The sequence below is a fragment of the Budorcas taxicolor genome, chromosome 2 (genome assembly GCF_023091745.1).
Source record: "Budorcas taxicolor isolate Tak-1 chromosome 2, Takin1.1, whole genome shotgun sequence".
NCBI classification, from domain to species: Eukaryota; Metazoa; Chordata; class Mammalia; order Artiodactyla; family Bovidae; genus Budorcas; species Budorcas taxicolor.
In genome coordinates this window covers 6,576,614-6,604,022 of record NC_068911.1, presented here as the reverse complement: position 1 = coordinate 6,604,022, position 27,409 = coordinate 6,576,614, and the positions used below count along the sequence as shown (strand labels likewise).

The 27,409-nt window shown below is 55.8% G+C and overlaps 5 protein-coding genes across 9 annotated transcripts; 2 read left to right on the top strand and 3 right to left on the bottom strand.

Moving 5' to 3' along the window:
- Positions 1-16: 16 nt before the first annotated feature.
- Positions 17-4,247, bottom strand: CNPY4 (canopy FGF signaling regulator 4). The gene is made up of 6 exons (XM_052661501.1): positions 4,062-4,247; positions 2,056-2,182; positions 1,861-1,957; positions 1,502-1,624; positions 883-1,000; positions 17-790 (listed from the first exon to the last, which is right to left on the bottom strand). The coding sequence occupies exons 1-6, from the start codon at positions 4,174-4,176 to the stop codon at positions 639-641; spliced, it is 732 nt and encodes a 243-aa protein (XP_052517461.1). The 5' UTR covers positions 4,177-4,247; the 3' UTR covers positions 17-638.
- Positions 4,248-4,576: 329 nt separating this feature from the next.
- TAF6 (TATA-box binding protein associated factor 6) lies at positions 4,577-11,872 on the top strand. 2 transcript variants are annotated; one of them, XM_052636327.1, is made up of 15 exons: positions 4,577-4,615; positions 7,191-7,406; positions 7,504-7,590; positions 7,712-7,865; positions 8,059-8,115; positions 8,193-8,312; positions 8,532-8,677; positions 8,761-8,838; positions 8,947-9,048; positions 9,129-9,311; positions 9,800-9,874; positions 10,002-10,127; positions 10,635-10,808; positions 11,031-11,228; positions 11,343-11,872. In XM_052636327.1, the coding sequence occupies exons 2-15, from the start codon at positions 7,251-7,253 to the stop codon at positions 11,721-11,723; spliced, it is 2,037 nt and encodes a 678-aa protein (XP_052492287.1). In that variant the 5' UTR covers positions 4,577-4,615; positions 7,191-7,250; the 3' UTR covers positions 11,724-11,872. The 2 variants fall into 2 exon arrangements, with proteins under 2 accessions (XP_052492287.1, XP_052492288.1); XM_052636328.1 differs by having other exon boundaries at positions 4,583-4,594.
- Positions 11,795-15,719, bottom strand: AP4M1 (adaptor related protein complex 4 subunit mu 1). The gene is made up of 15 exons (XM_052660173.1): positions 15,583-15,719; positions 15,392-15,480; positions 14,896-15,002; positions 14,712-14,808; positions 14,501-14,611; positions 14,333-14,413; positions 14,048-14,110; positions 13,901-13,967; positions 13,745-13,798; positions 13,509-13,615; positions 13,313-13,407; positions 12,945-12,989; positions 12,672-12,722; positions 12,437-12,548; positions 11,795-12,278 (listed from the first exon to the last, which is right to left on the bottom strand). The coding sequence occupies exons 1-15, from the start codon at positions 15,638-15,640 to the stop codon at positions 12,057-12,059; spliced, it is 1,359 nt and encodes a 452-aa protein (XP_052516133.1). The 5' UTR covers positions 15,641-15,719; the 3' UTR covers positions 11,795-12,056.
- A 223-nt stretch (positions 15,720-15,942) lies between these two features.
- Positions 15,943-23,381, top strand: MCM7 (minichromosome maintenance complex component 7). 4 transcript variants are annotated; one of them, XM_052657325.1, is made up of 15 exons: positions 15,943-16,088; positions 17,275-17,354; positions 17,883-18,047; positions 18,213-18,337; positions 18,412-18,592; positions 18,873-19,010; positions 19,313-19,462; positions 19,664-19,778; positions 19,866-19,997; positions 20,190-20,273; positions 20,545-20,938; positions 21,183-21,266; positions 21,824-21,992; positions 22,740-22,849; positions 22,991-23,381. In XM_052657325.1, the coding sequence occupies exons 1-15, from the start codon at positions 16,058-16,060 to the stop codon at positions 23,190-23,192; spliced, it is 2,160 nt and encodes a 719-aa protein (XP_052513285.1). In that variant the 5' UTR covers positions 15,943-16,057; the 3' UTR covers positions 23,193-23,381. The 4 variants fall into 4 exon arrangements, with proteins under 4 accessions (XP_052513285.1, XP_052513306.1, XP_052513295.1 ...); XM_052657346.1 differs by lacking the exon at positions 15,943-16,088 and adding an exon at positions 16,611-16,637; XM_052657335.1 differs by lacking the exon at positions 15,943-16,088 and adding an exon at positions 16,852-16,991.
- Positions 23,382-23,661: 280 nt separating this feature from the next.
- Positions 23,662-26,513, bottom strand: COPS6 (COP9 signalosome subunit 6). The gene is made up of 10 exons (XM_052663285.1): positions 26,427-26,513; positions 26,087-26,212; positions 25,536-25,667; positions 25,124-25,212; positions 24,963-25,025; positions 24,619-24,666; positions 24,428-24,542; positions 24,249-24,341; positions 24,053-24,153; positions 23,662-23,917 (listed from the first exon to the last, which is right to left on the bottom strand). Exons 1-10 carry the CDS (start codon positions 26,491-26,493, stop codon positions 23,777-23,779), a joined length of 975 nt encoding a protein of 324 aa, XP_052519245.1. The 5' UTR covers positions 26,494-26,513; the 3' UTR covers positions 23,662-23,776.
- Positions 26,514-27,409: the final 896 nt, after the last annotated feature.

Here is a 27,409-nt window from a genome sequence, read left to right as displayed (position 1 = left end):
GGATCCAACTGATATTAAAAAAAAAGTTTACTAGCGTTATAGAAAATTTGGCACCTTTGATGTTACATGGTCGTCTCTCGGTGAAATTACTACGAAGTAGAGCAAAGTGTCTACCCCATCTAACTTCATCTAACTTGCCAGTATTGCCCTGTCCCCATCCAGTGCCCCCTTCCCGTTCACAGATTGTTGGCATGTAGCCTCCTAGATGCCAGCAGTGTGTATAGGTTGTTCAGAATGTCCACTCTGGCTTCTCTTTTAAGAATCTAAAAACAGACCTTCGAGGGGCAAAGTGACTCTGCTAAGGTCCACTGCTCCTATGCCCAGCTGACCTCTGGGTCCAGTGGGGAATAGTGGAGATATTCAAATAACTCAATACTGTCACTACACACACCTGAGAAGGGGCTGAATGGCATTTAGAGGACTCATCTGCTGGGGCCAGGCTTCTATCCAGTGCTTCCACCTTTCTCTCCAAAGCCAGGCCATGCTACACCACCAGGATCCTGCCTGAGACCAGATGGGAGAGAAGAGCTACAAGCTGTAGGGGTCACTCACACATACACACTCTCTTAAAGCTGTGGGGCAAGGAGAGCTCAGACTCTCCATGACCCCTGTCCCTCCTGGGGGCTCAAAGGCAAGGGTCAAAGATCCTCTGGGTCACGCTGGGAGTGGACCGGTGTGTTAGTCACCTCCTCTTCCTCCTCCTCCTCCTCCTGATCCTGCTCCTCCTCTTCAGTCTTCTCTTGCCCATCTGTGATCTTCTCCTTTCCAGTCCAAGTTTCCTGTAGACATGCTAGGTTGGGTAATAGAAAATAATTTAGATATTAGTCCTGGGGGACAGAGAGGTTGTAGCCTGGCAAGAAACGGGCCAGCTCCCACACTTACCAGTTTCAGAAGCTGGAAGCACATGACCTTCACAGAGAAAATGCTGTAGGGGCTGCTCCTGATGGTGGAAGTACCAATCTCCCACGACGTCTTCAAACTCCTCCAGCATGGTCTCACACTGGTCAAGGGGAAGGGTCAGAAGGGTATCTGCTCTGCTGTTCTGTGCAGACCCTCCTCCCTGCTCTTCATTCCCGGTCTCCCCACCCCACTTTGGAGAGGCAGGGAGCCAGGCAGTTAAACTTGGGTTATTAGATTTGTGGTCCTCTTTCATTCAACAGACATTTATTGGCACCTACCCTGCCAAGTAAGTTATTAAACTCCGAGTCTCAGTTCCTTGCCTGTAAAATGGGAAGTGGTAATATCTACCACGTCAGGTTGTTGTGAGAGTAAAATGAGGCAGCAGCTGGAAAGTATGTGGCCCAAAACCAGGCACACAGTAGGTACTCAATAAATGGCAGTATATATTCTTAGCCTCCATTATTACTTCTTGGTATGCTCCTGGGCCCACGTCAGTCAATGGCAGAATCCCTGCTTCGCTCAAAGATGGACCTCCCTAGGATTCAGCTCCCCTCTCAGGTTCCCCTCTCACCTCCCTGGGCAATGCAGTATCCAGTCCTACCTGCTTCTTGAGGAATGTGACCTCCACGCTGGGCTCGTCCCACAGCTCTAGAGGGATCCCCAGATCCACCTTCACCCCCTTCTGCACCAGGCCTTTCAGTGTCGCCATGGTCTGACTCTGCCCCTGAAAGATGGGAATTTGAGCTCAGTCTGGTCCCCTGCTCCACCTCCTCCCCTTTTTGCCAGATCCACTTTGTCATCTACTGGAGACTCTAGTGAGTGCCACAGGGATGAAGAGAGTCTACCATGGGGAGGGGACACTCCAGAGCTGGGAGAAGATGGGCAGACTTCGTGAGGACCTCAGGGGAGACAGGTTGTAGCTTCTGAAAGGTGGGATCCTGCCCTAGAGAAGAGTCTGACCTTGGCGTATCTCAATGAGCCCTTGCGCTCAGCGTGAACACTGTAATCCAGGATCCGCTCACATAAATTCTCCAAGGCCTCTTCCAGCCTTGTCTCTCTGTGGGAAGAGGGGAAACAAAGACTCCCTGGATGCTGTGGGTGCTCCCACGGCTCCTCAGAGGACTGGAAGGTGGAGGAACATCGAGAAGGACTCACGAAACGCTGTAAGGGATGTGTCTCTTCCTCTTGCCTGTGTCCAGCACCTGCCCCAGCTCCAGCACCTCTCGAGATCGGCCAGTACGACTCAGCTCTTCCTGTAGCTCCAGGCTCAGGAGTTTACATACTAGATGTCCAAGGGGATGTGAAAAATAAAAAAACATACCAGCACCTCTTTCTGTAGATGGCAGCAGAGCCACAGTGGTTATGGGTGCAGGCCCTGGGGCCAGACTGGTAAGGCTGGAATCCTGACTCAGCCACTTAGTAGCTGGGTGACAATCCTGCTGGGTCTTGTTTCTTCACCTCTAAAATGAAGTGCCTCCATCACAGGGCTGTGGTGAGGATTAAATCAATCTATGTAAAGCCCCTAGAATAGTGCCTGGAAGATGGTGGGCACTGCATAACTGTTTGCTGTTTCCTGCAGTTATTTATTGAGCTCCTTCTGGATACACAGTAGCAATACAGAGAACAACAGACCCATGATCCCTATCTACAGGACAGTGCCAGTGTCACTGGGAACAGATAAAAAGACGATGACAATATTTTGTAATGGACCCTACACTGGGGTGGGGAGGGGACGGAGATAAAACCAACAGACTTAATCTCACTAGGAATGCAAAATTCCCTCAACGGTCATTCACTGACTTCCTACTAGCCTGTGATTTCCTCAAGGATGAGCACTGTGTCTCTTCTACCACTGTCTTTCCAGTACCAGTGGGTCCCAAGAAAAGAAGTGGCCTACACAGAAGTGCCAAGCAAACTCACCACAGGGGCAAGTAACAAAAGTATCTCACATATGCCTATGGCACTATGCTAGGACCAGGGAGATACAGGTACTCTCCTTCGCTCCAATACAGTGAGAGGTGACAGATAAGGAAGGAGGCTTCCAAAGGTGGTGACATTTAAATTGGATGTTGAAGAACCAAGTACAGAAGAGTGTGGATCATTCCAGGCAAAGGACAAAAACAAAGTGCAATGGCACAGAGGAGCAAGAGGACCAGGCAGGTTCAGTGACCACTGAGAAGTTCAGTGTGGCTGAAGCATGGGCACTTTGGGGATGGGAGATAGGGTATGGAAATGTAAGAAAGATGGAGGTTTGTAAGAAAGAAAGAGACTTGAATGATGTGCCAAAAACGTGGAGTCTAATCACAGCAGGAGGCCTGAAGAGGTGTTAAAGCAAGGAGGGACTCAACTGAGCCTGTGTTTAGAAAGACTTGACAGGCCCGTGTCATGAAGAACATTGATACTGAAATGCAGGGTGGAAGTAAGGCAAAGGGGAATAGAATCCAGGAAGAAATTAAAGCCAAGAAGGCAACAAACTAGGGAACCAGGGCACTCGATGGCTCAGCTCTGAAGTGCCCCCTCCCAGCTGGTCCCACAGATGCAGCTACAGAAGATGCTGCTCGATGAAAAATCCACACAGTGCACACGCTCTGCAAAGCCTCACAGTTATGGGGAACCTCTCCCAGTTGTTTGGCCACCTCTGTCTTTTATGAGCTTCAAAGCCTGATTTATTCACTCTCAAACCCCCGCAGGAGGGCGTAGGGCCTATAATTTGGGAGCGTCTCTGCTGGGGTGGAGCAGAGGATATCTACAAGGTAATGAGCTTGACAGCTCACTCCTGCAGGATCTTCAGATTTAGCTCTGGTCCTTTGGGGGAAACACACGCACACACACAGGGAAGATGCTGACTGGAGTGGGCGATCGGGCCGATAGTCTCTGAACTACATTTCCCACAAGCCACTGGGGCCCAAACCAGCAAGAAAAAGCAGGCACCCGCCCCCACCCCCCTTCTGGATGTCTCATGGGAATTGGAGTGCCATAGTTTGGGGGTAGCGCTATGCGTTCCCTCTGTTGGCCCCATTCGAATTCCACCAGGCTCCATCAGAACCTCCCTCAGGTCCTCAAGGAGGTCGAGTGACCCACCCATCACGTTCCATTTGGTCTGGCCCAGACGAAGGAGGTAGGGCAGAAGGATGCGAATAGGGGCTACTCCCTTTAGATACCTTCGCATTTGCTGGGCAAGCGTTCTGTGTCATCGTCCTCCTCCTTCGGCGTCCCAGCCCAAGCACCGTACACAGTCAAAATGAAAAGCAACGTTCCCAACCGCACAGGTCCCATGACCAAGTGCCGTCCACAGCTAACCACCCCTTGCTTTCAAACCAACTTCGAGCAGGCAGCGGGCCCTTTAAATCGCCAGGCGGTCGGCGGCAACTTTAATCCAGCCTGGCACGGGAGGCGCACGCGCAATGCCGCCTCGAAAGAGGGCGGGGCCTCGCTGCGCTCTGGGCTTCCCCACCTGGGTTTGTGGCGGCTCCCGCAGGTCCTGGCCGCCGCATAGTGAAAGAATAAACTGAAGTAATTACAGCAAGAGAGTGTGCTCCTTACACGCAAGCATAGAGACACCATTTTTATATCATTTTAGGCTCTGAGACTAGGGAGCTCATTCCGGCTCGGGGAAGGGGCAAGGGACCCGCTCTCGGTCTCTGCCAGGACCTGCTCCCGGAGGGGGCGGGGCCAATATGGCGCCGAGCGCCGGGTGAGCGGCGCTTTGGCGGCGGTGAGAGGCTTTTCCTGCGCTGGGCGTTCGGCTGGCGGGGGCGGGTCTGAGTGGTACCCGGGACTAGACTCTTTGAAGGGCCCCTGTGGGGACCCAGAGGGGGACGGTTGGTTGAGTGTCCGTGTGCGTGGGGGCTCTGTGTGTTTGCACTGGAGGGATGTTGGGGGATGAGGTGGGCTCTCTACGCTTTCTTTCGCGCTGTACCCATTGCCTGGAGAACCTTCGACCCGCTTCCCTGCTGGGGAATGCTACACGGATCTAGATGAAGTTAATCTTCTGTGACGCCTCCTTGCCGCTCCACTGACCTGAGGTTTCCTGAGGCCGTGGCGTGTTTTGTGAGCCTTTACACTGGCAGAGGGTACCGCGGGCTATCGAAGGATTAGTAGGAGCTCATCAGGGTACTGGGACACGACCGCCTCCTCTTTACTCGGCTCGAGGTCTAGAGTATGTGTTGAATAAATGTGTCCTCTGCAGATAAGATTTATACAAGTGGGGGAGGAGACCTGGGATGGGTTGAGAAGAACGAAATTGTTTTTCCCTCCCCTCTTCTCGCCCCTCCATCAGGCCCGCACCTGCCCCTCACCACCTTGCAGTCGCTCCTAAACACTTTTGACATTAGATTTCCTAATGCCAGGTTCAAGTGAGCATTATGGCCAAGCTTGGGCCTATGTCTTGTTCGATAATAATGGTACCGAGTCCTTAGTGAGTTCCTAATCTCTAAGCCTTACAACTCATATATTCAGCAGGTATTTGTTGAGTATCTGTCTGGGGACTCTGCATACATCAGTGAACATAACAAAGCTCTCTGTCCACACATAGAAGGGAAGGGGCGATGTAGTGAGAAGCATAAGAAGTAATACAGTATGTATCAGCAGACGTTAAATTCCATGGGAATTAAAAAAAAAAAGGCAGAGCGGGGGTGGGGTGCAGTATTAAACAGAGTAATGGGAATAGGCAGCCTGGGGACATCTAGGGAAGGGCATTCCAGGCAGAGGGAACAGAGCAAGACCACAAAGCAAGAACACGCCTGGCATCTTGGAACAGCAAGGAGGACCATGGGGCTGGATCATAGTGGAAGAAGGAAAGGAAAGGTCAGAGACTTGATGGGGAGATAGCAAATCATAAAGGACCCCGAAGACCGAAATAAGGATTTTGTATTCACGCTGTGGCACACTGGGAGCCAGTACAGGGTTTCGAGCGGAGAAATGACCCAATCTGATTTATATTTTGACCGAATCATTCTGGCTGCTAGGTTGGGAATAGATGTAGGGAGCAAGGATGGAAGCAGGAAGACCTTGTCAGGAGGCTCTTAAGGTTCCCCGGCAGGTGGGTAATGGTGAGCTGGCCACGCAGTGGGAGCAGAGGGATCAAGTCGGATCACCTGATGGGTCTGCGGTGAGGGCTCACATGATGAATAAGCATCTGGGTTAATGGCAGTGCTATGAAGATGAGGAAAGCTGAGGCTGGAGCAGGTGGGGAGGGGGATGTCAGAAGTTGAGTTCAGAAGAAATTTTAAGTAGCCAGTTAAATATACAAGTCTGGAGTTGGGAAGAAAGTTCTGGGTGGGGGATATAAATTTACCATCCTTAGCCTGTAAACAATACTGAAAGCTGTGAGAATGGTTGAGGTCATCAAGAGAATATGTATACCTCATAGCTATACGAGGACCAAACGCAGGGCATTCCAGCATCAGGCAGATGAGAAGAGGAAGAACCAGCAAAGGCAATGTATAGGGGCTAGTGAAGGAAGAGGAAAACCAAGAGCAGGAGTCAAAGTCCTAACTCGGGTAGGTTCAAGAGAAGGAGAGGAGTTGGGGAGGGGCGTGGCGAGAACCTCTATAGTAACAGGTAAGACAGAGCATGTGGGTGCCAGAGATGCTCAACGAGTGGACATAGCGATGGGAGCCTGGGGAAGTCTCTTCTGATGGCCAAAAATCAGGGAGGAGGAGATGACAGGTGGGACGGAACCTGAGTGCACTGAGCTCTGTGACCATCAGCGCAGCATCAAGAGCCCATCTGAAGTTTGTGGCCATGAATTTAAAGTGCAGATTGGTCAACATGGCTGTGTATTTTCTCATCACATTCAATGGTAGGGGCACATAGGCTCAGACAGGGCAAGTTGTATTTAACCAACATTTTATATTTGTCAAGCATGAATAATGATGCAAGAAGGGGCAAGAGACATGAAGGTAGGCATGTCAACCACCTGAGGAAAAAAGGACACTTTGCACATTTTACAGAGAAGAAACCCAAAGCCGGGAGCATTTAAGTAGCTTGCCTAGACAACACTGCTAGGTAGTGCTGGGGCTGGGATTGAAACTAAGAACTGAGATCGTTCTGCTATACCTGACTTGTACTGTGCCTGGCACAGAACCAGAGCTCAATAAATTGCGTCCAGTTGGGTCCAAGTCCTACCTCTTGTTCAGTGAGTGCTGCTCATATGAGGATGGACAGAAGACATCCCCCAACTCCATCCCCCTCATGCTCCACTGCTCTCCCCTTGTGGCGGCCTCTCCTGACTGGACAGCCCCTCTTCTTTAGGTCTCACTCTCAAGTTTCCTCTCAACCCCTGCCAGGGTCTCCATCTCTCTGCCCTGGGGCATCATCCTTCCGGGGAGGGGAGGAGGGGCTCCAGAATGGCTGAGGAGAAGAAGCTGAAGCTGAGCAACACCGTGCTGCCCTCGGAGTCCATGAAGGTGGTGGCCGAGTCCATGGGCATCGCTCAGATTCAGGAGGAGACCTGCCAGCTGCTGACGGATGAGGTCAGCTACCGCATCAAAGAGATCGCACAGGTACCTTGGTCTTCCTGCACTGCACACAGACTGCTGCCCAGGCCGCCTTCTTCCCCAGGGTCTGTGGCTGATGTCTGTCCTCCTACCCCCCACCCAGGATGCCTTGAAGTTCATGCACATGGGGAAGCGGCAGAAACTCACCACCAGTGACATTGACTACGCACTGAAGCTAAAGAACGTTGAGGTGATGGGGATGCACAGGACGAAGGGGCAGGGTGCCGAGACCTCCCAGTCATTTGCATTGACCTCAGCCCAGCCAACTCAGGCTCCCTTCTCATCCAGGGTCTCTCTCCCTCCTGTTGTAGCCACTGTATGGCTTCCATGCTCAGGAATTCATTCCTTTCCGTTTCGCCTCTGGTGGTGGCCGGGAGCTTTACTTCTACGAGGAGAAGGAGGTTGACCTGAGCGACATCATCAACACCCCTCTGCCCCGGGTGCCCCTGGACGTCTGCCTCAAAGGTCGGGGGAGGGGAGAACAGGGGCCAGGGAGGCGGGAAAGGGCCGTGTGTGGGTGTGAGGAAGGGCACTGGTGAAGGAGCCCTCAGTGTGAGACCCCTAGTGGGGAACACGAAGGAAAACACATCCCTTCGTGTGGACTGACTTCCTGATGTCCCCGCCCGGTGGTTCACCTGGACAACTTTCTTCCTCGCAGCTCACTGGTTGAGCATCGAAGGCTGCCAGCCCGCGATTCCAGAGAACCCACCCCCAGGTAACCTCCACGCCCAGCATCCACCCCTTTCCCTCCTCCCTCTACATCTCCTCCCGACTGCTTTCCTTTCCCGCCAGCTCCCAAGGAGCAGCAGAAGGCCGAGGCCACAGAACCCCTGAAGTCAGCCAAGCCAGGCCAGGAGGAAGATGGCCCCTTGAAAGGCAAAGGTCAGGGGGCCGCTCCAGCTGACGGCAAAGGTCAGTACTGCTGGGCCAGGCCTCTTGCCCCAAAGCCAGATGGTCATGTGTGTGAGGTGGGTGAGGTCAGGGCAGAGGCTGTGAGCTCTGGCCAGTGAGCCCTAGAAACGGCCAAGAAGCCGGTTTCCCTGGGTGTGGGAGGTGAGGCTAGAGGTCTGCCTGGTATCCAGGCCTCCTCAGGAGCTTTCCTGCCTAAACCTGGCTTCCTGACTCACACAGGGAAAGAGAAAAAGGCGCCACCCCTGCTGGAGGGGGCACCTCTGCGACTGAAGCCCCGAAGCATCCACGAGTTGTCAGTGGAGCAGCAGCTGTACTACAAGGAGATCACCGAGGCCTGTGTGGGCTCCTGTGAGGCCAAGAGAGCGGTGAGGCCCCGCCCCGCGTCCTGCCTTCGCCCCTCCTCGCCCCCGGGGGGCGCCCTGCTTCACTCGCCCCCCTCCCCCCACAGGAGGCTCTGCAGAGCATCGCCACGGACCCAGGTCTCTACCAAATGCTGCCACGCTTCAGCACCTTCATCTCGGAGGGGGTGAGAGGCCACGGGAGGATGGAATGGGGTTCCGGGGGCGGGCGGGCAGGAGAGGAGGCTCACGGAGGGCCCCCCCGCTGCCCCATCCCTGCTCCCTCCCCACCCTAGGTGCGTGTGAATGTGGTGCAGAACAACCTGGCCCTGCTCATCTACCTGATGCGCATGGTCAAGGCGCTGATGGACAACCCTACCCTGTACCTCGAGAAATACGTGAGTGGACCGCCGGCCCGCCTCGTGTCCGGGCTCGGGGACCGGCTGTCACAGCGGGCTGATGCGGGGCTTCTCCCCAGGTGCACGAGTTGATCCCAGCTGTGATGACCTGCATCGTGAGCCGGCAGCTGTGCCTGCGGCCAGATGTGGACAACCACTGGGCGCTGCGGGACTTTGCCGCCCGCCTGGTAGCCCAGATCTGCAAGCACTTCAGCACGACCACGAACAACATCCAGTCCCGCATCACCAAGACCTTCACCAAGGTGAGCCCTTTCCGTCACTGGCTGGCTTGTCACCCGAACAGTGAGTGCCACGCCCACGCCAGTGTGGCTTCAGGAAGTGATGCTGAAAACCAGCGGCAGAGAGGTGTGGGCTGGACTTGGGCCAGATCCGCAGTGTCTTTTTTTCTAATTGTAGGATTCCACTTGAAAGTTCAGAAACAAAAACTAATCTCTGCGGGACTTCCCTGGTGGCCCAGTGGTTAAGATTCTGTGCTTCCAATGCAGAGGGCGAGGGTTCAATCCCTGGTCAGGGAACTAAGATCCCACATGCTCCACAGTGCTGCCAAAGAATTAAACTAATCTCTGACAGTAGAGGTCAGAATAGCAGCTACTTTGGGGAGGAGGGAGTGGTCGGGAAGGAGCTGTTGTGTCTTAAATGACTTATAAGGAAGTGAGTATATGAGACTTGAGTCCTTACCAGTTAGCTTTTCACACCCCTTCATTTGGGTTTATTTTCCATCCCCTTACAGAGTTGGGTGGATGAGAAGACCCCATGGACAACGCGCTACGGCTCCATTGCAGGCCTGGCGGAGCTGGGACACGATGTTAGGCCCTGGCAGGGGAGCCCTGGGGAGGGGAGGGATTGGGAGGTCAGAGTGGGCAACAGCCTCCCGACCTGGGAGACCCTGTGGTGACCCCCAGACCCCAGCTTTTCCCTTCCTTTTCTAACAGGTGATTAAGACACTGATTCTGCCGCGGCTGCAGCAGGAGGGGGAGCGGATCCGCGGGGTTCTAGATGGCCCGGTGCTGAGCAACATTGACCGCATCGGGGCTGACCATGTGCAGAGCCTCCTCCTGGTGACAGAGCCCCACCCTCCCCCTTCTTCCCACTGATGACACACACACACACACACACACACACACACACACACACACACACACACACACGACAGTGTTTAGCAAGCACAGAGTGTTTTCCATTCACTTATCCCCTCTTCATCTCATATGCAGAACACACCTGAGTCCAGTACTGTTAACAGCTGGTGCTGTGTAAGACACTGAGTAAGAAATAAGGAGTCTGAACTCAGCCTGTGACTTTCAAGCCTGACCTGCCCTGATGCTTCTGCAAGGCACACGCCCTGTGGACTGGCTGGCCCTTAGGTGTGACCATGTAATCACTCAGCGAGCTGTCCACTCAGCCAACTGCTGCCTGTGTTCTCTACGAGGAAAAACCTCCACATTCCTTACACACTGATAAGCCAGCAAGTGCAGCCTGGCCTTCGGCAGGCACGCACTGAAATAATTGATGACCACCTTTGTCACCCCTTCCCGGTCCGGATTCTCATCTTTGCCTTCTCTCTACAGAAACACTGTGCCCCTGTCCTGGCAAAGCTGCGCCCGCCGCCTGACAATCAGGACGCCTATCGGGCAGAATTTGGGTCCCTTGGGCCCCTCCTCTGCTCGCACGTGGTCAAGGCCCGGGCTCAGGCTGCACTGCAGGCTCAGCAGGTCAACAGGACCACCCTGACCATCACTCAGGTCAGTGCAGGCTTGGAGGAAGGGGGAGCAAGGGGAGAAGGAGGGGAGGGTGAAAGGAAGGAAAGCTCGGGGGGTGGTTCCCATCCCAGTGAGGCTCTCAGACACTACATGCTGGGGTGTGCACCCTGACTTCTGTGAAACATGGGGCCCCTAAGTCAGCCATCTTGGGGGAGCTGGTGAACACAGATGGTGATGTTTTCTTCCTGCTGCTTCTTTCTACAGCCCCGGCCCACGCTGACCCTCTCACAGGCCCCCCAGCCTGGCCCTCGGACCCCCGGCTTGCTGAAGGTCCCTGGCTCCATCGCATTGCCTGTCCAGACGCTGGTGTCTGCGCGAGCTGCTGCCCCCCCACAGCCGTCCCCGCCGCCAACCAAGTTCATCGTCATGTCCTCGTCCTCCAGCGCCTCATCCACCCAGCAGGTACCCCGTGTGGGACCGGGGATGCTGGGGCCCGGGTTGGAGCATGGGAGGCATCCCCTGGCCTGGGGTGTGGGGTGGGTGCAGGCCAGCAGCACTGCCTTCCTTCTGGCCCAGGTCCTGTCCCTCAGCACCTCAGCCCCAGGCTCCGGTTCCACCACGACCTCTCCCGTCACCACCACCGTCCCCAGCGTGCAGCCCATCGTCAAGCTGGTCTCCACCGCCACCACCGCGCCCCCCAGCACTGCCCCCGCTGGTCCTGGCAGTGTCCAGAAGTACATCGTGGTGTCTCTGCCGCCCACAGGGGAGGGCAAAGGAGGCCCCGCCTCCCATCCTTCTCCCGTCCCTACCCCATCCTCAGCCCCCTCCCCACTTGGGGGCAGCGCCCTCTGTGGGGGGAAACCGGAAGCTGGGGAGAGCCCCCCTCCTGCTCCAGGGACTCCAAAGGCTAATGGCTCACAGCCCCCAGGGACCGGCTCCCCTCCTCCCGCACCCTGATGGCTGACCTTCTCCCTGGATTCTCTCTCCCACACACAGACACACACATGCTGGGTGGAAGGAGGTAGTAGCCAGCTTCCCTCCATGTGACTGTCTCTTTAGATATTGTACAGCCAGTTGCTCAGAATAAAAGTTTGATTTTTAAATTGTGATCCACTTCAGTCGCCCCTGAGTCAGGTCCCACAGGAGAGTCTAACTTGTCAAGCTCCCTGGTCTCGAGGACTCAGGACTCTTCCAGCCCCAGCCCCAGGCCAGGACACTAGGAGAGAAAACATCGTCCTTCTCCGATGCCCTGACCGCCACCTCTGCCTCCCGGGTCCTTGTTTGGGAGCCTCAGATCCGAATGACGTAGGCGTCGCTGTGGCTTAGGTGTCGCACCCATTTGTGGGGGTTGGCGTTGCCGCAGGGTCTGAATGCCAGCCTGAGGAAGCGGACCTGGAGGCCGGAGCACGTGTGCCGGGGCAGTTCAAAGGAGAGGCTGGCGGGGCCCAGCCCCAGAGGAGCCGAGGCGGAGGGGCCTTGGCCAGGAGGCCCAGGGAGGCCCGGGACGTCCATCTGTGATGGGGAGAGGCAGGGAGGGGTGCTGAAGGCCCCGAGAGGAGGGAGGGCAAGAGAGCCAAGGGGCCAGGAAGCTGACCACCTTCGTGAGAAGGCATGGGTCAGGGCTGGAGGTGGAGGTGGGAGCAGGGCCTTCGAGAATCAGCAGCTGGTACCTGGAAAAGGCCTGAAAGCTGAGAGCCTCCTTGCACTCGAGGCAGGTCCCAGCGAAGGGCTCCCTCCCCCAGTTCTGCCTTCTGCTCTGGGCTGCTCAGCTCCTGAGACAGGCTGGAATCGGGAGAGGAAAGGGTTGGGCTCAACCCCTGCCCCACAGCTCCCACCCCAGCGCTATCTGTTTGCCCGAGAAGCTAGTGCGACTGCCCATGGGCCCCGCAGTGCACATGCGCTTACCTGACCACCCCTCGAGGCAGGGGAAGATGCAACCTGACGTTCAGAGCCTGGCTGCAAGGGAGAAGGGAGCAGTCAGTCCCAGGAAAGCCGCATCCCATCTTCATTAATGTCACCACTGGACTTGCGCACAAGCGCCCCCCACCCCCTTCCCAAACTCCAGGCTCTCCCCTGGATTCTGAAGCTGCCGGCCGCACCTAGGGGTGGAAGGAGCAGCTATCTGGGCCTTGCCTCCTACCCTCCATAGCTGGACTGGGCTGGACTACCCCCACTCACCTCTTTGGGGGCAGGTCACAACGTAACTTCAGATAAACCTGGACCCTGTGTGAGGGGGTACAAACTGTTACTCAGGCCCTATCCCACTGGCAGGGCCCCCATGTGTGGCTGTGGCTTTTGCCCCAAGAAGGAAAGAGAAGAGCTGAGATCCACCCAGCTCCACGAGCCATTACATGCACGGAGCTGGGTCCGCTTGTCGGGGAGGGTGCACATTCTAACTTGGAGCCAATGTCACCACCACCACCACACTCCTCCAAAATCAACCTGGGAGTTAAATATATACATACAAATATACATGTACACACACACATACATACCTACATTGGCTTGGGCTCCAGAGAAGTTCTAGAACGGGGAAATGGTCTCACCTGCCTGAGCCTCGGTCCCACTGCACAGAGGGAAAGAGCCGGAAGGGGAGCGGGGAAGGGAGGTCATCTGAGAGTTGGTACCTCATCACAGTCAGCTGAGACCAGAGAGGAACAGAGGTGAGCTTGGTCTCCTTACACCTGAACGGCCTCCCTCCCCCTCAGTAGATGGAATGTGCTAGGCCAGCCTGGTCCTGACCTCACCCTGAGGGGGCTGCAGACGGAGGATCCGATGAGATTCAAACTCATCCAGGTATACCGAACTGTGAAAGGAGACCTCATCCACCCGAATTCCCGGCCCATAGCCTGGAAAGAGAGAAAGACCCCCTCTGCTGACCTGTGTTTTGGGAGGGGGTGGGGATCCGTCTAACTTCCCCAGGTGAAACCTAGGACAGTGACCTCTACTTAGAAGAAAAAGACCCGCTTTCTCCTCACCTCTCAGTTCGGACTTCCCCACACAAAACTCCTCGGTCAAGCCGATGCGCATCTCTGTCAGACAAAAGAGTATCAGAAGAAGCCATGGTACCACCATGCCCGCCACCAAGGAGCCATTCCCACACCTCAACCTGGTCCAGCTCGCGTGCTGCTCACCTGAGCCGCTGGGCAGAAAGCTCTTGAGCCGGATCTCTCCCTGCACATCCACCTTGAGCAGCGAGCCCTGAGAGCAGCGGGAGGTCAATGCCCAGCGATTCCCAGGTGCCACCATCCTCAGCCGCAGGGCTGGGGGCCCAAACTTACGTTAGAGGCTATCAGTACAGATAATCTCTCGACAACGTCCAAAAACACTTCGTTCTTTTGGCTCTAAGGAAAGAAAGGGGGTCTGGTGGTTGGAGGTTGGTGGGTCTGTCTTCTAATGTGGACAGGCAGAAAGGAGAGAACAGTGGAGGCTGGGGCCCCAGGATGGGGGCACAGGGCTAAGGAAAGGGAGCCTCCATGTCTAGAGAAGGGGGAAAGATATGCCAGGATCTTGCACTCTGGGGACTCAAAAACCAGAGGATGTGAACCCAACGGCCCCTCCCTCACCTGGTCAGAGCGGCTGGACAGGACTGGCCGGCTGGCTGCACTGCTGGGGGCCACTTTGCTCTGTTGTGTCTCGGCCCCAAACTGAAAGCACCCAAATCAATCAGTCCTCATGGCTGATGCTTCCCACTAACCCTCCTCAATCCTGGCCTCCTCTGTCCCCAGACTGACCAAGCCAACGCTGCTGAGATCAAAGAGGCTGAAGGGTTTGCTGACCACAGCCTCTGTCTGGATAAAGTTCCTCAGCACCTCCGTGGATGTGGTCTGTACGTAGCCATAGTCCTAGGGGGCAGCGGAAAGACACTTTTTGGGTAGTCGTTGGGGGAAGGGGTGAAAACGAATACTGTATCTTCAGGGAACCGGGGACAGGGAGGAACCTCACCAGCACTTCATCCAGGAGTTCGTAGACCAGAGCCACGTTTCGAGAGATGGTCGCCTCCCCTAGGGAGCCACAGTAATCACCCAGAAGAGTGGCCAGCCTGCGAAAACCCAGACAGAGGGTGCATAACTCCTCCTCTCTGACTCCCTGACCCCTGCACCCGGGTGCCCAGCCCTGCCCTCCTCACCGGGAGAGCAGCTCCAGGAGGCTGAAGGGAGAAATGTTTTCTGAAGTAGTGGCCACCAAATAGAGACCGCTGTGTCTGATGTGAATAAAGTGACGATCATCGTGGTGCTGAGGCATAGGCACGGAGAAAAACGTTAGGAGGAAAGCTGCAGTGATTCCTGGCCATGAGACTGAGGCTGGTATCCTGATTTCCCTACTTACTAGCAGCGTGACTTTAGGCCACATACGGAAACCTCCCCAAGGCCCAGCTTCCTAATGTGTAAATGAAGTTAGTAATAGTACCTACTCCAAAGTGGCTGAGGATTGAAACGTGTGAAGAGCTGTGCCTGGTGCGGTTAGCGATCAGTAAACCGCCATTAATATTATTTAGAAGAATGTACCCCCTTCCACCCCGCGTATGAGCTCTTAGAGAACGTTCCTGGACCAGGAGGCGCCTCCCAACCCCAGACCACCAACCGCATACCCACCACCCTACCCCCACTCCCGCCAGTGGTTACCATGACAACCGGAGACTCGTCTCCAGGCAGTCCCGTCAGCTTCCGGTAGAAGAGCTCGGCCACATCCCGGCCGCCGCTGTCTCCGCGGACTGACCGAGTGGAAGGAAAGCTAAGGAGCTGGCGACACTCGCTGGCACTGGGGCCCTAGGCCCACGCAGCCCTTCTCCCCCCGCCCCGCTGGCCAAGGATACAGTCCTTGTAGATGAGCGGGTCCCCCTTGGAGGACAGAATGAAGAACTGGGAAATCATGGCCGTTCTGGAGACTAGACTAGGAGACAGCAAACGTTGGGCCTGCCCCGCCCTGCGGCCCCGGAACAAAAGGACGCGAGTAGCCTGGCCCTTTAAGAGCGATTCTCCTCCGACCGCGGGAAACCCGGCGCGCGCCCCGCCTCGCCCAGGCCTTCCCTCCAAACACCCGCGCCTCTTCCCCGTCACTCAGCCCAGGTTCGCCCGTTGATTGGCCCAGGCTGGGGCCCGCGGCAAGCGGGAGGGACGAAGGGCATCCTCTCCGATTGGCCCGCAAGCGGCGGCGCTGGTCACGTGGGGGGCGACGTTTCGCGCCAATTTCGGTTGGTCGGCCGCAGTCCGCCGCGCGGGCGTTTTTTTGCTGACCGGGGAGTGAGAGCTCAGAGCCCGCCAGTTGCTGCCTTACGGCCCTCGGCAGCAATGGCACTTAAGGACTACGTGCTCGAGAAAGGTGAGAGTCTGCGAGTGTAGGAGGGGCGTTCTGCGCGGGAAGCTTCCTGGGCGACACCTGTTGGTGTGGGCTGGAGTCCCGGGGGGCCGGGCTCTCGGCGCGCGAGGCCGGAGGCAGGGTAGGGAGGTGGCGGAGTAGAGGGGCATGGTGCCTGGGGTGCGCACGGGCCGCCGAGGCCGGGGGAGAGCTGGTGATCGTGTCGAGGAAAAGAGTGAGAGTCGTGGGCAGGGGATGCGGACACCCGAGCTGGAAGCTCCAGAGGGAAGGGTCGCGTCTAGGAAAGAGCAGGCCCTCAGGGGCCTATCTAACCAGCACCCCCCGGTCCCGCTTTTCTCGGCGCGTTTAGGCACTCCCAGCGCCCACGACGCGCCGAAGCCCGGGGTAGGGTGGGGCGGGCGGTCCCGGGCCGCTGCGCGCGGGGATTGGGCCGCATTAGGTCCACCTCCTAGCGGAAGTGGAGGCGGGCGGAAGTTGCGCGACGCTACTGGAGGGAGTGTCGTGTGTAAACAGTGTCCTTCCGCGCGGTGGCCTCGGAGAGAGCGACCGAGGGTGGGGGCGTGCCTGGAATTGGAGGGGTTTCTGCGGAGGCCGAGGGATGAAGTGGTGGGGTGGGGCAGGGTGGCCCTCGACGAGCCGGCCAATCGCCGGACGGGCTCCCGCCTCGGGCGGAGGAATCCCGGGCTGTGAGGCGGCGGCATCTGGGCCCATGTGCTTCTTTGTTTACTAAGAGCGGAAGCAGCGGCGGGAGAGGGGGTGGGGGGGAGGACGGGCCTGGTGGCGGAGATCCCCGGGAGAGCAACAATTTAAGGGACCGAAAGAAAGGGGGGATAAAGCACGTAGAAGGAAAGCTGAGAACCGTGAGACTTGAGTGTGTTGCCGGGTGTGGAAGGCCCTTAGAAAAGGGTACTGAGATTTCTAATTAAGGCAGAGAGTGGAATTCCCCTGGGGGGAGCGTATTGGGTAATACTCTAAACTGCTAGGGGCCACTTATTCTTCCTTAAGTCTACACAAACTTGCGAAAAGGCGTTTTACTCTGTTGGGGAGAATTACGTAGGTCTATTTGAATGTTCATTTAATTTGTTTAAAGATTCCACTTTAAACAAAAGTAAATTTTTTAGATCTCTATCAAAGGTTTGCAGTAAGGTATATGAAAAAAAGTCCGTCCTGACTTTATTTTTCTTTACAGAAAAAGTGAAGAAGTTCCTACAAGAGTTTTACCAGGATGACGAATCTGGCAAGAAGCAGTTCAAGTATGGGAACCAGTTGGTGAGTCTAAGGTTAGGTAGAGGGAAGGGGTGGTGACTTGAGCTATAAGGCCTGGCTTATTTTAGCAGGTATGTCTTTCTGGAAGTGGTGAGTTTAGCACCATACCTGATACTGGTGTATCACTGTACTGCGTCTGCGCTGTCTAATTCTTGGCGACCCTATGACTAGCCTACCAGGCTCCTGTGTCCATGGAATTTTCCAGGCAAGAATACTGGAGCGGGTTGCCATATCCTTCCCCAGGGAATCTTCCCGACCCAGGGATTAAACCCATGTCTCTTGTGTCTCCTGTGCTGGTGGGCGAACTCTTGGCCACTGTGCCACCTGGGAGAAAGCGAAGTGAGACTCAACAGGACTCAGTTTCAGCTCCCTCAATCCCTGAAAACACCTTAATTATTGCAAACGTAGTGATACACACCTTTCTCCCTTGTGGAGCCTGGATCCTGTGTGCTGAGCTCATAATGACCAATTTTTGCTTGCGAACACTGGTAAGATAAACTTGGCTCCGCTGCTTTCTCTTCCCCACCCCAGGTTCAACTGGCTCATCGGGAGCAAGTGGCCATGTACGTAGACCTAGATGACATTGCTGAGGATGACCCTGAGCTGGTGGACTCAATTTGTGAGAACACCAAGCGCTATGCCAGGCTCTTTGCTGATGCTGTTCAAGAGCTGCTGCCTCAATACAAGGAGAGGGAGGTGAGAAAAATGCAGGCCACACAACTTGGGTTTGTGTTGAAAAACTTCCTGGGTACTGATGCTGTCCGAGCTGACCCAAAGGAGTCAGTGGTTTCTGCCTGGCACTCTTATGTTCTTTCCTTTCCCCATCCTGCCGCTCACTTCTCCTGTCTCCTTTTCCTTTAGGTAGTAAGTAAAGACGTCCTGGACGTTTACATTGAGCACCGGCTAATGATGGAGCAGCGGAGCCGCGACCCGGGGGCAGCCCGGAGCCCTCGAAACCAGTACCCTCCTGAGCTCATGCGCAGATTGTGAGTGACCAAGGTAGGGGCGGGCGTGGGGTTCAGGTCCCCAGACCCTTGCTAATGACCACTTTCTCCATTAGTGAGCTGTATTTTCAAGGCCCCAGCAGTAACAAGCCTCGTGTGATCCGGGAAGTACGGGCTGACTCTGTGGGGAAGCTAGTAACAGTGCGTGGAATTGTCACTCGTGTCTCTGAGGTCAAACCAAGAATGGTGGTGGCCACTTACACTTGTGACCAGTGTGGGGCGGAAACCTACCAGCCGGTACGTATGGAGCAGAGAACGGGAACACACTTAATTCTGTGAGAATGAGTTTTGCCTCCTGGTGTTTATCTGGTGTTTTTTCTGTTTCCTGTGTGGTCACTTTTCGGTTTCTATGGTGCAGTGGTCTTTCCATCCAGTCTGTTTTCTTTGTGTCTGTCAATGTGTACCTTGCACGGCTTAAGACAGTCCCAAAGGTTTCTCTGCCGAAGGAGGGGCGTGGCTCCTGTGACTGAGGGCTCCTTCCTCGTGACTTCCTCTGGTGCTTCCCTTTCCACTCTAGATCCAATCTCCTACCTTCATGCCTCTGATCATGTGCCCGAGCCAGGAGTGCCAGACCAACCGCTCAGGAGGCCGACTGTACCTCCAGACTCGTGGCTCCAAATTCATCAAATTCCAGGAGATGAAGATGCAGGAACACGTGAGTTTAGAGTGTGAGGTCCAGGGCCCAGGGAAGTTTGAGGTTGGGAGTTCACTCAACTCCGGTAGAAACTCGTGAAGTAGAGAGAAGAAAGTAGAACAGAGAGAGGAGCTGAGGCAGAGAAGTTGAAGAGAGTAGGAGGCAGGTTTCTCTGGAACTTTCTGACTGAGCTGGGATGTGGTAAAGGAGAGCTCAGCTTCCCTCTGTTGGTTTGTGTGGGGCCAAATAGGCCAGGGAGTGGCAGATTGGTGTGCGCAGGAGGGGAGGTTAGTCCTCCGGCCTCAAGCGCCCTTCTTCCCCAGAGCGACCAAGTGCCCGTGGGAAATATCCCTCGCAGTATCACGGTGCTGGTAGAAGGAGAGAACACAAGGATCGCCCAGCCCGGGGACCACGTCAGCGTTACCGGCATCTTCCTGCCAATCCTGCGCACTGGGTTCCGACAGATGTTCCAGGTGAGGAAGGGAGTTTAAGAGGAGGAAGTGGTGGTCCCCTTCCTCCTTATCCCCTCCCTTTTATCAGCCCCACAGAAGAAAGTTTCAATAGCAGAACACCAGGCAGAATGGAACAAAAGGGTTTGTCAGGAACTCCAGAGGGCATCCGTGTGGTGGGCAAGCAGAGAACTTCATTCACGCCCTGGCGTTTTCCTGCCCAAGGGTTTACTCTCGGAAACTTACCTGGAAGCTCATCGGATTGTGAAGATGAGTAAGAGTGAGGAGGATGAGTCTGGGGCCGGAGAGCTGAGCAGGGAGGAGCTGAGGCAAATCGCAGGTGAGGGGTCGGCAGGAAGATAAATGTGAGTTTATCCCAAGCGCTTCTTTCCCCTGGAAAAACTCTTGAGTCTTGGCTTTCCCATAGAGGAGGATTTCTATGAGAAGCTGGCGGCCTCCATCGCCCCAGAGATATATGGGCACGAAGACGTGAAGAAGGCACTGCTGCTCTTGCTGGTGGGAGGCGTGGACCAGTCTCCTCGAGGCATGAAAATCAGGGGTGAGTGGAGACATCAGGGAAGGGTGCCAGACCAGGGTCGCATCGGTCACAGAATAAAAGCCGGCATCTTGATATCATGGGCACAAGGTGGGATTAGAAACAGGGCAGGCAGACCTCAATATCCTTTTCTCTGTGTGCAGACAACCTGCATCGAGGGAACAGTCACTCAGGGGCTTCCTTCCCTTCCTCCAGGCAACATCAACATCTGCCTGATGGGGGACCCTGGTGTGGCAAAGTCACAGCTCCTGTCTTACATTGACCGCCTTGCCCCCCGCAGTGAGTATCAGACCCTGGGAGAGGCAAGCTTAGGAGGAGGACCACCAGGCTTCCGTCGTGGGAGGGCCAGGGGATGGAGATGGGTGTTGGTGATATCACCCCCAGACCTGCCACTGCCTCGGGCCGGCCCGGCCCAGCTGGGTCAGTAGAGCAGTTCAGCCCAGGCCTCGCCTCACGGCCCCGTTCCCTCTGCCCTGCCGTTGCTCCCTTACTCTCCTCCATTTTCCTAAACAGGCCTGTGCGTGTCTGCCTTCCTGACCCTTCTGTGCAGGCCAGTACACGACAGGCCGCGGCTCCTCCGGGGTGGGCCTCACGGCGGCTGTGCTGAGAGACTCGGTGAGTGGCGAGCTGACCTTGGAGGGCGGGGCCCTGGTGCTGGCCGACCAGGGAGTGTGCTGCATTGACGAGTTCGACAAGATGGCGGAGGCCGACCGCACAGCCATCCACGAGGTCATGGAGCAGCAGACCATCTCCATTGCCAAGGCGGGCATCCTCACGACGCTCAACGCCCGCTGCTCCATCCTGGCTGCCGCCAACCCTGCCTACGGACGCTACAACCCTCGCCGCAGCCTGGAACAAAATATACAGCTTCCTGCGGCGTTGCTTTCCCGATTTGACCTTCTCTGGCTGATCCAGGACCGGCCCGACCGAGACAATGACCTGAGGTGACTGCAGTTCTGCACTTGGGAGACACCCCCTGTAGCCATCTCTGCAGGGAGGAGAAACTGGAAAACCTGTTACTGTCTTAGGGAAACAGCAGGAACCTTCCCCTTGAACAGCAGGGGTTGCTCCACAGTTCTCAGAGCGGGTCAGGGTTGAAGCGCCGACAATCCTTGGCTGACCAGGCTGTGGGGGGAGCACTGAGGGGGCACCAAGACACAGCGCTCCTGTTGCCTCCCCTCCTCCCAGGTTGGCCCAGCACATCACCTACGTGCACCAGCACAGCCGGCAGCCCCCTGCCCAGTTTGAGCCTTTGGACATGAAACTGATGAGGTAGGAGAGCCGGACAGGGCTGGTCCACTCCCTGGCGTCTTGGCCTCTGTGTCTCTTGAAAAGCTTTCCTTCCCCCCTTCCCCTCCTCCTGGTGTCCTGGGTCTGAGAACAGGGAGTCTTGGTTCCCCCGGGCTGGCCGTAGAAGACCATGGCGGAGAACCTGCCTTCACACACCTCTACCTGCAGTCTCAGGGTTACTAACCCAGGTGCAGATTTTGGCAAAGCTGGCTTTTGCTGCCTGGCACTCTGAGTCCGTCCAGGGACTCCCAGGGGCTCCTAATGTAGTTTTTCCCTTTTAGCTGTTCTCATGAATTAACAAAATCATCTCTTAAGGCAGGTGGATTTGTCTCAATCATGCAAAGGCCATTTTCGTTTAAAAAAAAAGTTGGGGATAACTTGAAATGTTGGACTTTCTAAATGCAGCATATTTAAGCCTAATCATCCACCAGTTGCTGTTTCCTACTTTAAAGCGCCCTCCCCTCCAGTTTCTTTACTCCCAGTTTTCCAACTCTTAATGCAGAGCACACACGCTCTCCACCTCTTCTGCTTTCCCACAGGCGGTACATAGCTATGTGCCGGGAGAAGCAGCCCGCGGTGCCAGAGTCTCTGGCCGACTACATCACAGCGGCGTATGTGGAGATGAGGCGAGAGGCTTGGGCCAGTAAGGACGCCACCTACACTTCGGCCCGGACTCTGCTGGCTATCCTGCGACTGTCCACCGCCCTGGTGAGTGCCATTCTGTGTGCTGAAGGCTGGTCTGTTTGGGCTCTGCTGGGCGGCCTGCCCGCCTGTCCGCGTGCTGCCGCCTCCTTCCTGCTCCGGCCCTGCCGGGGCTAAAGTGCTGACAGTGCAGATAGTGGTCCTGTGTGCTACCGCACTGTGGGTACTTGCTGCTCCAGCAGGGCATACCCAGCGTCCCAGGAGAGAGGCTTCTCCGTTTCTCAGATCTTGCTGAGGGGCGGGTGGGTTAACCTCGCTCCGGTGTCGGGAACCTTCATTTCTGTCCTCACGCCTTGGACCATCGTCCTGGGGGCTCCAAAGTGCTGTTCGTGCAGGTAGCGTGATCACCTGACCTACTGCTGAGCCAGCACTTCCCGAGCCCCAGGGACACTACCCCCTGCCAGTCGCCTTCTCGGCCGAGTGCCCCAGGCTCCATCTCTGGTGGTGGGGAGCTCAGTGGAATTCAGAAGGGCCTGGTCTCCCTCACAGGACAGCTGCACACCGGGACTGGCCAGTGTTGAGAGGCGGAGACTTGGGCAATTGCTGGACGCTGCCCCGGGCATTGCACTTGTCTCGGTCTGACAGTGCCGGCCCCACACTGCGGATGCCTGGTGGGTGGGGAGGGGGCCGCTACTCCTTTGTGAGTAGGAACACTCAGGTGCCCAGCCTTAAAGCTGGAGCAGGGTGGGGGGGCCTCCCTGACTTTGTTCCACCCCCTCCTTCTGTGCCCATCTCTCCCTACCTTCCCCTTAGGCACGTCTGCGAATGGTGGACACCGTGGAGAAGGAAGATGTGAATGAAGCCATACGGCTGATGGAGATGTCCAAGGACTCACTGCTGGGTGACAAGGGGCAGACAGCTAGGTGAGTGGCTTAGCAGAGGGTGGCAGGAGGCACCTTGACCGTCTTGAGCAGGAAACTCATCCTGCGGCTTCTGCACCCCTGGGTCTGTGGTGCTGACCTCAAAGTTCTAACCCTGATCACACACCACGCTCGTCTGTCCAGGACCCAGAGACCAGCAGATGTGATATTTGCCACCATCCGTGAGTTGGTCTCTGAGGGCCAAAGCGTCCGGTTTTCCGAGGCGGAGCAGCGCTGCATCTCTCGCGGCTTCACACCTGCTCAGTTCCAGGAGGCCCTGGACGAGTATGAGGAGCTCAACGTCTGGCAGGTCAACACTGCCCGGACACGGATCACTTTTGTGTGAGTCCAGTCACCTGGACACTGGCTCTGCTCTGCATGTTGTCCTGCCCCGCTTCCTTCGATGGTTTGACAATGCTCTTGAGGGGAAAGGAAGGTCCTCTTTTTTGCCCAAGCTGCACTCGTTTTACTTATTCTTTTTTCCTAATAAAGTGTGTGTCCATTTGCTGCTTCCATTAAAACAGGATTTTGAGTTTTCTGGATTCTTGTCTTTTCCCTTTATGCTTACCTTATTCCAGCCATTCAGTAAATCTGAGGGGACTTCCTGCTCTGCCTGCCTAGACACCCATACCCGACCCCACTGGTCTCCTCTCCCACCCCCCTCCAGTTAGTCTCAAAAATATGGACACCAGTACTACTGCCTCCTGAGCTTCCGGCAGGTATTTCATCCTCGTGAGCGCTGGATGCAGCAGTATCAAACCCCTCCCCCTCAGCCATCCACGGTGCCCACAGGAGAGAACAGAGCCACTAGGAGGGGTGCTGGGGGCTGCTCCCCTTTTATTAGTGACAGGTTTCTCTCAAGGGAGTGTAGCACCCCTCCCCTTGACAGCTGTCTGACCCCTGTACGTCAGCCCTTCAAGTACCCTTTCGTCAGAAAAAGAGCCCCCGCATCCGCCTGCCAATGCCTTGTCGGTCATAGAGGACGTTGAACTTGTTCACAAACTGGTTCATGGTGTTGCACGTCTTGGTGATAGTGCCAAGGTAGGCCATGAGCCCCACATCATTGCATTGCTGTGAGGGGACAGAAAAAAAGTTTCCCAGGAGCTCTGCGTCCCCCACCATGGGACCAGGGAACAGGAGCCGGTCATATCCTGCATGCAGAAAACAGCGGGAGCCCCACCTCCCCATCCTGGGCCTTGCACTCACATCGTAGAAGTCTGTCTTGAACTTGTCTGTGCTGAGCACCGGGAGGCAGTGACACAGAGCATAGGCCTCCCGCAGGATCTCATGGTTAAAGGGGACCTCGCCTGAAGGCACAAGAAGCCGCATCAATGCGGATGCTGTCACTTCCCCAGGAGGGAGAGGAAACGTGCTTCAGGGACCAGGGAGATAACTGTCCTACCTGCCTCAGAGGCCTTGACGTACTCCAAGATGAGCTTGACGCGGCTGTGCAGCATCTTGATGGCGCTGTGCTGTGCGATGAGGTGTTCAGCCACTGGGGGGGTGGTCAGGCTGAGGTTGAGAAGGTGTGTGGCCACACCTTCCCCCCACTTCTAAGGAAGCCCCTGCAGCCACCCTTACCAGTGGAGTTCTCTCCACTGCCTGTTGCTGTCATTCGGGCCACGTGGTCCACCCCAATGCGTTCTGCTTCCTCTGTGGCCAGAGTGTAGGTCAGCTCAGCAAACAGCATGGTGGCCTATGGGGCACACAGAGTCAAAAGCAGCAAACCCCAGGGGCAGGCTGCGTGGGTTGAAGGGTAGGGCATTACCTACCTCTCCATTGATTATATCTATGACTGACTCAAAAACGCTGACCGGAAGCTGTGAAGAAGAGAGAGCACAGCTCTTAACTAAACATCAGACACCTGAACCTATACTAAGCACCAAAACTGGACTGGGCCCTTTCACATTACATTTCCTCAGCTAATCTTCCCAAGGACCTACTGAAGGGGAACTCATTCCCATTTTCACATGCGGGGAAAATGCAGTTTAAAGGTTAAATGACTAAAGTCTCACAGATGGTAAACAAAAAGATTCAACAGAGATGTCATACAATAAAAGCAGGGGCAGAGCGATAGGCAGGCAGGACAAAGTGGGCACGGGGTCACTGTACTCACATCTGTGTGCTTGGTCATAGGGTTCAACTTAAGAAACAGAGGGCTCTCAATTATCTCGCACACCTGGAAGAAGGGAGGATGCACATGTGTGTCAGGGTCCATCTTCCTTCCCCTCGTTCTCTCGTCTCCACCCCAATATGTACCTGTGTGAACGTGTATACCTGCTTATGGACGTGGATGTCGGAGGGGTCAGGTGGCCCACCTGTGGTGTACCAACCCAGAAACTCCAGCTCCTTGAATACCTGTTTAACTGGAGAGAAAGGGGCCAGGACACACAGTATCTCTTTAAATCATCCTTTAATTTGAAACTCCTGGTGTGTTTTTACCAGCTTCTCCCCTTCCCATCCTGGCTCCACATAGAACAGCTAAGCTATTCTTTTCTCACTCCTTGCTTTCTTTGCGGGGAATAACCCATATGTGTTCTTTTTCTAAAGTCTCTTCAGCTACTCTCTCTTCATTATTCCTCTACTCTGGTCCTATTTCTCTGTTTATTTTTTCCCCAACCCTCTCCATCTTCCCCATTCTTTTTTCCCCCACTCCCACTCTTCTCCCCCACGTCTATTCCCCTCTCACACTGCTCCTCCTTGGTGTAATAATATTCCTTGTCAATGATAATCTTCTCTTCCACGGTGTGGGACAGCAGTTCAAAGGAGTTCATCACCTCAATATTTCGGCCCTCCTGCTTCCCGATCAGAGCCCCAATCACTGGAGGAGAAAAGGACACAGAAGAGGTGAGGGTGAGGACTCCTCCAGGACTTCCCTGGTGGCTCAGATGGTACAGAATCCGCCTGCAATGCAGGAGACCTGGGTTCAATCCCTGGGTAAGGAAGATTCCCCTGGAGAAGGGAATGGCAACCCACTCCAGCATTCCTGCCTGGAGAATTCCAAGGACAGAGGAGCCTGGCGGGCTACAGTCCATGGAGTCACAAAGAGTCGGGCAAGACTGAGCGACTAACACTAAAGGAATCCTCAAACTTCTCTAATAATAGCCTGAGGGTCTGAGGTCACGTGAACCAAGTACTAGAGAAATGATGATTTGCGGAGGAGGAACTGACTTCAGCAAAGGAAGGAGAAAGGACCACTATTTGGGGGGAGGAGGCTGGAGAATGACGCCGAACACTCACCCTGCATAGGCCGCCCCTCCTGCGAGCGCATGCGAATCCAATGGTCTGAGATGTTGAGAATGACGAGGGGATGAAGAGCGACTGAAACGCTGCCAGTCACTCCGGAGGCCATCACGCTGGGGACGACTAAGGAGGGGAAAGAGGGGGTGAGAGTCCAGGCCCCACGTTCCTCCCGGGAGCCGGGAACGGGAGACGGCAAAGTCGGGCCATCCATCCCTCCCGCAAGTTAACCCAGGGAGCTCGCTGCCGGCTCGCCATCCCGACTGCTCCCGGGACTCTAGGAAGGCCTCGACAGGCCCGCCAGGAAGTCTCCAGAAGCCGCCCCCTCACGGCCCGTTACCTGCAGCATCCACCTCCATCCCGCTGCTCCCTCCAGTCCCGTTCGCCGCTGCCGCCGTCGCCGCCATTTCCCCCGCGCCCGCCAGCGTCGGCCCCGCCCCCTCCCTCCCGGCTTCCGTAGGCAGCGGCGCATGCGTGTTGTCGCCGAGGCGCACGCCTGCCCGGACCCTGGGCCACGCCGGGCCGTTCCTACTTGGCCTTGGGGAGAAGGCTCGGGCCTTGCGGGGAAGGCCCGGGGCAGGGAGATCCGGCAGGTGTTTGTAGCCCCTTTTCGCCTGCAACTGACCGTGAACAAATTACCTAACCCCACCCTGATCGTCCTCGTCAGTAAAACTGGGATAAGGCCGCCTAGTTCCTAAGACTGTTGCAAAATGAATGAAACGTCATTTTGCCGCGCTCGGAATAAAACCGAAATCCCTAATCACGGCCTGCAGGGCCCTGCATGATTCGGGTCCTGCCTGACCAGCTGGCCATGGGCTCTACTTTGCTGCTCCTTGGTTCCCCTGCTTCAGCCACACTGGCCCTCACGTCTGCTCCTTTCACACGCTTCACTCACGCCCACCTGAGGGCCCTCTGTCACCTTCATCACTGTAACACCGATGACCAAATCCGTGCCTGACACAGGGGCACCTAAGTGACGTTTGAGTGAATGCTTTGCAGTGGAGCCTGGTCTTGAGTGACTCTGTCTACACGGCTTATCTTTCCTCTTTCTGTTAACACCCCCAGCGTTTTCTAACCCCTCCCAACTTCCCTCTACCTTCCATCTCCATCAATCTTACCAAACTTAACTTTGGCAAACCTGGCCAACTCCAGCCCTCCCCCCACCCCTGCACCCAAGCAAGTTGGGTACACTGCCTTTACCCCATCTCCCATCTCATTGCCCCTACAACCTAGCTGGCTCTTTCACTGTATATCTACACCGTACCCAAAGTGTTACCTCACACAGGGCAGGTGTGAATTTGCTTCAGTCGTGTCCTACTCTTT

What these genes read in the sequence shown, in the direction of transcription:
- CNPY4 (XM_052661501.1), bottom strand. Translation starts at nt 4,176, where the DNA reads ATGGGACCTGTGCGGTTGGGAACGTTGCTTTTCATTTTGACTGTGTAC. An exon ending in CTTGCCCAGCAAATGCGAAG is followed by an intron (nt 2,183 to 4,061) that starts GTATCTAAAGGG and finishes TTGGACATCTAG; the next exon opens with TATGTAAACTCCTGAGCCTG. An exon ending in GCTTCCAGCTTCTGAAACTG is followed by an intron (nt 791 to 882) that starts GTAAGTGTGGGA and finishes TACCCAACCTAG; the next exon opens with CATGTCTACAGGAAACTTGG.
- AP4M1 (XM_052660173.1), bottom strand. Translation starts at nt 15,640, where the DNA reads ATGATTTCCCAGTTCTTCATTCTGTCCTCCAAGGGGGACCCGCTCATC. An exon ending in TGCAGCCCCCTCAGGGTGAG is followed by an intron (nt 13,408 to 13,508) that starts GTCAGGACCAGG and finishes CTCTGGTCTCAG; the next exon opens with CTGACTGTGATGAGGTACCA. An exon ending in TGGGACCGAGGCTCAGGCAG is followed by an intron (nt 12,990 to 13,312) that starts GTGAGACCATTT and finishes CCCCTCACACAG; the next exon opens with GGTCCAGGTTTATCTGAAGT.
- COPS6 (XM_052663285.1), bottom strand. Translation starts at nt 26,493, where the DNA reads ATGGCGGCGACGGCGGCAGCGGCGAACGGGACTGGAGGGAGCAGCGGG. An exon ending in TAGATATAATCAATGGAGAG is followed by an intron (nt 24,543 to 24,618) that starts GTAGGTAATGCC and finishes TGTGCCCCATAG; the next exon opens with GCCACCATGCTGTTTGCTGA. An exon ending in CGTCAAGGCCTCTGAGGCAG is followed by an intron (nt 24,154 to 24,248) that starts GTAGGACAGTTA and finishes TTGTGCCTTCAG; the next exon opens with GCGAGGTCCCCTTTAACCAT.
- MCM7 (XM_052657325.1), top strand. Translation starts at nt 16,058, where the DNA reads ATGGCACTTAAGGACTACGTGCTCGAGAAAG. An exon ending in GGACTACGTGCTCGAGAAAG is followed by an intron (nt 16,089 to 17,274) that starts GTGAGAGTCTGC and finishes TTTTCTTTACAG; the next exon opens with AAAAAGTGAAGAAGTTCCTA. An exon ending in CCTGAGCTCATGCGCAGATT is followed by an intron (nt 18,338 to 18,411) that starts GTGAGTGACCAA and finishes TTTCTCCATTAG; the next exon opens with TGAGCTGTATTTTCAAGGCC.
- TAF6 (XM_052636327.1), top strand. Translation starts at nt 7,251, where the DNA reads ATGGCTGAGGAGAAGAAGCTGAAGCTGAGCAACACCGTGCTGCCCTCG. An exon ending in GCACCTTCATCTCGGAGGGG is followed by an intron (nt 8,839 to 8,946) that starts GTGAGAGGCCAC and finishes TCCCCACCCTAG; the next exon opens with GTGCGTGTGAATGTGGTGCA. An exon ending in CCACCCTGACCATCACTCAG is followed by an intron (nt 10,809 to 11,030) that starts GTCAGTGCAGGC and finishes TTCTTTCTACAG; the next exon opens with CCCCGGCCCACGCTGACCCT.